This window comes from Emys orbicularis, chromosome 17, assembly GCF_028017835.1.
Source record: "Emys orbicularis isolate rEmyOrb1 chromosome 17, rEmyOrb1.hap1, whole genome shotgun sequence".
NCBI lineage: Eukaryota > Metazoa > Chordata > Testudines > Emydidae > Emys > Emys orbicularis.
In genome coordinates this window covers 18,523,247-18,529,672 of record NC_088699.1, presented here as the reverse complement: position 1 = coordinate 18,529,672, position 6,426 = coordinate 18,523,247, and the positions used below count along the sequence as shown (strand labels likewise).

The following is a 6,426-nucleotide window of genomic DNA, read 5'->3' as shown; positions in this document are numbered from 1 at the left end:
ACCTATATGCTGGGCCTTTAAAATGCTTCCTGCTTCCTCAGAAAAGCCTTAATAAGAAACTTTGCCTCTTCAGTGCTCATGCTGGTGGCTTGAGGAAATTAGTATCACAAGATCCATGTGTTCTGAAAACTACACCAGAAAATGGCATTTCTCACAGCCCATCTATATGTTTTAGGTACACGTATGGCTCAGAGAAGTAGCCACTGACTGATTCATAACCCACCTCATCATAAGGCCTGCTCCAGACACAAATGTGCACCAAAAAGAGTACAGGTTGTAATTCACAACCTTTTATTGTTCTGGTGCATACCCGTAGGGACACTTCCGGATGAAAACGTTTCACTTTTTGCTTTAGTTGTTTTTTTAAACAACAAAGCCAAACCTGAAGCTAAATCAAAATGGGGTATGTTTTATTCCCAGCTAAGCATGCCCAACACAGAGGAGTGCAGAACCAACAAAACGGGTGAACTGCACCCCAGGGCCTTGTTGCAGTGCAAGTTACTGGGCAAAGCTGCCGTGGGACAGTAATAACTAGAGCAGGAACTAAGGGGCTGGAGTGAGAGCAGCTGAACACCAGGAAAGGAGGGTCAGGGGGAGAGGAAGGGGCTGGAGTGAGATAAGTGCCAGGGGGGCTGGAGAAAGGGAAGGGGAGAGAACCTAGGGGAGGGGTCACGTGGAGCAGGGAGCTCCCTGCAGCACGTGACCCATGCTCCGCTCCAATCGCCGGGCGGCTTCCTTGCGCCCTTGACAACGACGCCGCGTTGCTAGGGCGCCGCGCGGCAGCCGCGCCGTTTGGCTCGGGGCTGGCTGGCAGGAGAGTCCGGGGCGGCGCGGCCCGTCCCAGGCCGTCGGGGGGGCGCGCGGGATGCTGAAGGCCAAGATCCTGTTCGTGGGCCCCAGTGAGGTGAGTGCCCGGCCCGGCGGCTGAGTAGAGGCCCCGGGGAGCCTTCTCGATCCCGTATGTCCCGTCCCCCCCCGCCCTGCACCCCTGAGCCTCGGACGTGCCCCACAGGCGCACCCAAGCGGGGCCCCCATCCCAGAGCTTCCTTGGCGCCCCCGTGTGATTAGCCAAGCGAGCCCCGCCCCCACTCCTGAGCCTTGGATGTGTCTCACCCGCGTGGCCAAACTGGGGCTCCAGGGTCTTGTGTGTGCCCCCCCCCCCCCCATCAAAATGAACAGCACAGCTGGGAGCTGGATCCAAGCCCACAAAGATCCTATGGGCCCCACCTCTGTGGACATGGAAGTAGCCCTCCACCCCAAACGGCACAAATCATGCTCCAAACTGGGATATGCAGCCCTCCCCACTGAGCCCTGCTGCAAACTGTACGGGTGTTGTTTTATTAACACAAGTGCCTTTTGCTCCCATTTCTGATAGTCCGGAAAATCCGTCTTGGCAAACTTTCTGTCAGAGAGCACAGAAGGCATTAGCAGCTACGTCCCCACTCAAGGAGTGAGGTGAGTCAGTAAGCATGGTGCATGGCTTCAAAGGAGACCCTTACAAAGGGCTCCCCCAGGGGATGTCATGCTCTTTCCAGGATGGCCTTGTTGTAGAATCTTATCATACCCTAAATCCACTTCTGTTTTTAGGATCCTGGAATATGAGAAACCAAATATGAATGGCAACAGTAAAGGGGCGGGGTGTCGATTTGAGCTGTGGGATTGTGGCGGTGATCAAAAGTAAGTGGGTTTTAGTGTTCTTGACACTTCACATTATTTTAACAAGGTGGGTGAGGTAATATAATTTATTGGACTAACTTCTGGTGGTTGAGAGAGACAAGCTTTTGAGCTTACACAGAGCTCTTCTTCACCCATCTTGTCTCCCTAATATCGTAAGAACATAAGAACGGCCAAAGTGGGTCAGACCAAAGGTCCATCTAGCCCAGTATCCTGTCTTCCAACAGTGGCCAATGCCAGGTGCCCCAGAGGGAATGAACAGAACAGGTGATCATCAAGTGATCCATTCCCTGTCGCTCATTCCCAGCTTCTGGCAAACAGAAGCTAGGGACAGCATTCCTGCCTAACCTGGCTAATAGCCATTGATGGACCTATCCTCCATGAATTTATCTAGTTATTTTTTGAACCCTGTTTTAGTCTTGGCCTTCACAACATCCTCTGGCAAAGAGTTCCACAAATTGACTGTGTGTTGTGTGAAAAAATACTTCCTTTTGTTTGTTTTAAACCTGCTGCCTGTTAATTTCATTTGGTGACCCCTAGTTCTTGTATTATGAGAAGGAGTAAATAACACTTCCTTATCTACTTTCTCCCACCAATATAGCTTCCGCCTCTCACTGAGGTAGAATAATTACGTAGACGGGAGAGCGCTCACCCGTCAATGTAATATGTCTAAATCAGACAGCATAATGGCAGTGGTGCCAATTTAGCACGGTAGTGAAGATGAACCTTGAGACAAGGTCACTCCCTGTCTCTTAAAGTACTAAAATATTTGGACAGCATCAACTTAAAAATCACTCCCTGTCTCTTAAAGTACTAAAATATTTGGACAGCATCAACTTAAAAATCACACTTTTCTCTGAAGTCTCTCTTACTCACCACTGAGGTTAGATGAAAAATGTTTTGCTATTTTTCAGTTTACTTTCTTTCTGTATTTGACAACTCTTAGATTAAGTCCTTTGTGGGAGTAGCTTTGTACATATTTCTGCAGAGCTAAGTACAGTTGGGGCCCAGTCTTGATTGGGACTCACGTGTGCTAATAAAATTGTTTTAAGTCAGTCTTTTTGCCCTATTGTGGTGGAGGAAATGTGAGGGAGTAGGTTCACAACAGCTGGGAATAGAAAACATTTAAAAAAAAAAAAAAAAAAAAAAAAGGAAAACTTGGTTGTAAAACCACAAATTGTCAGGGGGATTCAAGGGCAGGTGTAGAATCTGAAACTATTTCTAACTCACTTTTTGAACTGCTACCAGATCAAGTTGGTGGTGATCTTTGAGAGCTTAGCAGGCGCTACTCTTAAGAGCTCAGCAGGAGTTCTAGGTGCGCAAGGAATATGGGATTGGGACCTAGATGATTTGGGGGACCCCAATCCCTTAAACTGATCCACCTGGCCAGACACTATACCTGTTGAAGTCAATGGGGCTCTGTGTGAGTGGAAGAGTCATGTTTAAGCTGATCAATTTGTAGGACTGGGACCACTCCACAAGTCAGCTCTTTAGGAGAAGGATTTAAACACATCTTTAACCAAGTGTTACATTGTGCAGTAGAACAAATTTAGCAATTTAAGCTAAAGGACAGTGTTGACACAAGAACAAATGGATATAAACTGGCCATCAACACATTCATGCTGGAAATTAGAAGGTTTGAACCATCTGAGCAGTGAGATTCTGGAACAGCCTTCCTGTAGGAGTTGGGGGGACACAACGTAATTAGTTTTAAGAGAGCTGGACAAATTTATGAGTGCAATTGTATGATGGGGTTGCTTGTGATGGGTTTAGTGTGTGGGTGCTAGGTGGGGTGGATGGCCTGTGATATACACGTGGCCAGATTTGATGGTTTAGTGGTCTCTTCTGGCCTCTGACTCTGACTAAATTAGGAGGCTTATTAGTGTTTGTCTAGGACAAAAATGTGTTTGAAGTTTGCCATATTGACTGCAAGCTTCCTAATTTTTATTGGGAAAAACACTGAAGCATCTGTGTTTGAGGAGAAACAAAATACATAAACTATGTGGAGTTTTAAGTAAATATTAAGTAAAAACTGTTGCCATTTTTGGGTCTACCAACCTTACCATTTTCCATTTACCTGCTTTTCAAGGTTTGAAACTTGCTGGCCAGCTCTGATGAAAGACTCCCATGGTGTTGTAATAGTCTTCAATCCAGAACTGCCCAGTCACCTGAAGGAAATTGAAATGTGGTATTCCTGCTTTGTGCAGCAACAGCAGTTACTAGATAGCCAGTGTTTCCTAATTGCACACCACAAGCCAGGCAGTGCAGGGGACACAGAAAACCTATCCTTGGGTAAGAAGATGAAACAGAGATTTTTAATTATCGGCTTAACTTTCAAAGCTGGTGACGCTTTATGAATTTTTGCGTTTCTATAATTTCTTCTATCTGAGGATCTCAAAGTGTAACCATGAATGAATTACTGTAAATCTCAGAACGTAGCTGGTAAATATATTCCCATTTCACAGATGGGAAAACAAGGTTATTCAGAGAGTCTATGGCTGAGCCAGGAATAGATCTCCTGATAGCAAGTCCTAAATAACACTTCATCACTTGCATGAGGGTTTCTTACTTTAAGATGGTCCCTCTGTAGTTTTGTCTATTTAGCAACCATTTGTAGAGGCATTTTAAATCACCATTTTATAAGCACACCAGGAGTAGCTCAATGAAATAAGAGATTATCTTCCTTGTACAAAGGTGTCTAAAAACTCAATATTACATGCATCTAAATTGAAGCCATCTAGTCCAAACGAGAGTAAACTGATATGTCACTAGTGAAGATGGAAACAAAGATGGATTTGAAAAGTTAGGGACCTCATGCTCTTTTCAGTTATATTGCATTACACCAGTATAATTGACTTCAGTGGCAGTGCTGTGACGTACACCAGTGTAAGTAAGAAGAAACTCAGTCCCCAGATCTTTTGATGGAAGAAGCTGACTGCATCCGTGAGACAGATATTCTATCAAAAGGTCCTGTTTTAATTTGGCTTTTCAACAGGAGTTTCAAAGAAGCCATCTAGAAATGGTTAACATGAAGAAATATGGAGGAAAACATATTTCAGAAAATGACATCTAAATAAAAGATAATAGGACTATACAGTATCAGAACTTGTAAGGAGAGGCTGTAAGTGTGTACTGCACAATAAAAACTAAAAAGCAATTCTGGAAAGTGTTGTGTGTGTCCATAATAAAAAACATATAGAATAATCAGACTGGAAAGCTAAAGCTTCAAGAACTATTCCCACATTACAGCAGATTAAACCTCCATTAACCTGTACTATACACTTTGTGTTTACTTTCCCCTCATTGCTGCTTAGCTAAGATTTTTCTGAATTTGATAGTGCATAAGCAATTTCTAATTTGAATAGTTGAATCACAATGGGTAGATCTACTTGTTCCAAACATTTTTAAGATTATAAAGTATTTTTACATTTAAATTTCAAAGTGATTAAATAATATCTTAAATGAATTGATTACAGTTCCTACATATTGGCTGGATATCACTTTGTGTCTAAATATGTGATTGCAAAATAGATCCTTTCAGTTTTTCAAAGGATTTATCCATCGATGAACTTAGTTCATTGTATTACTGATGATGATGATGATGATGCATCACTTTTTAAAGGTTACATGTTATGCTGGACAGCAGTATCTTAATGCATCTGGATTTCCAAATGCTTTATGTAGTATAAACAGTCCTGTAAACTCAAGAAAACTGTAATTGTATTTGTATTAAAATGAATATAGTAACCTTTATTTTTAATTTTTTGTGTCTAACTTCAAAGCTTCACCACTGAACAAACTGAAACTAATACATTCCAGCCTGGAAGAAGATCCTGAGGATGTCCGCATGGAATTTGTGAAATACTTCAAAAGCATTATCAACATGCTAAATGAGAGCAGAGACAGGGAAGAGATGTCAATTATTACCTAATGCTGGAAGAAATACTGAAGTAAGAGAGATACAGTACTTCTTTCATTATAGAATCTGCCCAATCTAGGAAACAGGAATTAATCTTCATCTCTGGCAAATGACAGTCCACAAACATTTAATGAGTTTATTTTCCCAAAAGCAAGTAGATGCACAATTTAAGACTCCTTATGAGAACCCACTACTTACTTCTGATGAACTGCTATGCCAAAGAATTGCCTATAAGTCTAGGAATTTGGGTAACTTTAGCTGCCTCCTGGCATTAGATGAAGAGAACAAGAACGTATTTTCTAATAAAACATTGATCTGGATCTAACTGTATTTAATCATATTTTTTGGTGCAGAGATTAAGGGAGTGGTCACTTTTTTTTTTTTTTTAATTCACTCATTTTAAAATATTCTTATCCTTTTCTATAAGTAGCTTTAAAAAGAGTCCTAGCCTGCACATAAAGTTTATGAATCTCTGAAGCACTTGCATGATGTGTCAGTGTCAGCTGTGTTGTTACATGGATAAGACATGCTTTTGGAAATCATTAGAAAATAGTGGGAACAGGGATCTGTGAAGTAGTTCACTTGTGGAATCTGTATTTAGTGTCCCCTACCTTTTTTCTCCAACATGGGAAGCAAATATAATTTTATAGATTTGTGTTCTGGTAAGATAACAAAAATTGCAGTCTTTATCCTGACAAGTCTTTCTATCCAGTTCCAAAAAACTAAGATATTGCTGGTGACAGTGCTAAGTCTGGTTGTAGGAGTGGGAAGGGGGTGTGCAGAGAGGGCGTTGCAGGCAAGCGCAGCAGCTGTAGGACCCAAATGCCAATCAC

The 6,426-nt window shown here is 42.4% G+C and overlaps 1 protein-coding gene across 2 annotated transcripts; it reads left to right on the top strand.

The window, feature by feature from the left end:
* Positions 1-824: 824 nt before the first annotated feature.
* IFT22 (intraflagellar transport 22) lies at positions 825-5,913 on the top strand. 2 transcript variants are annotated; one of them, XM_065418399.1, is made up of 5 exons: positions 825-904; positions 1,376-1,455; positions 1,588-1,677; positions 3,764-3,966; positions 5,457-5,913. In XM_065418399.1, exons 1-5 carry the CDS (start codon positions 866-868, stop codon positions 5,603-5,605), a joined length of 561 nt encoding a protein of 186 aa, XP_065274471.1. In that variant the 5' UTR covers positions 825-865; the 3' UTR covers positions 5,606-5,913. The 2 variants fall into 2 exon arrangements, with proteins under 2 accessions (XP_065274471.1, XP_065274472.1); XM_065418400.1 differs by lacking the exon at positions 1,588-1,677.
* The last annotated feature ends 513 nt before the right edge of the window (positions 5,914-6,426 follow it).

What these genes read in the sequence shown, in the direction of transcription:
- IFT22 (XM_065418399.1), top strand. Translation starts at nt 866, where the DNA reads ATGCTGAAGGCCAAGATCCTGTTCGTGGGCCCCAGTGAG. An exon ending in GATTGTGGCGGTGATCAAAA is followed by an intron (nt 1,678 to 3,763) that starts GTAAGTGGGTTT and finishes CTGCTTTTCAAG; the next exon opens with GTTTGAAACTTGCTGGCCAG. An exon ending in CACAGAAAACCTATCCTTGG is followed by an intron (nt 3,967 to 5,456) that starts GTAAGAAGATGA and finishes CTAACTTCAAAG; the next exon opens with CTTCACCACTGAACAAACTG.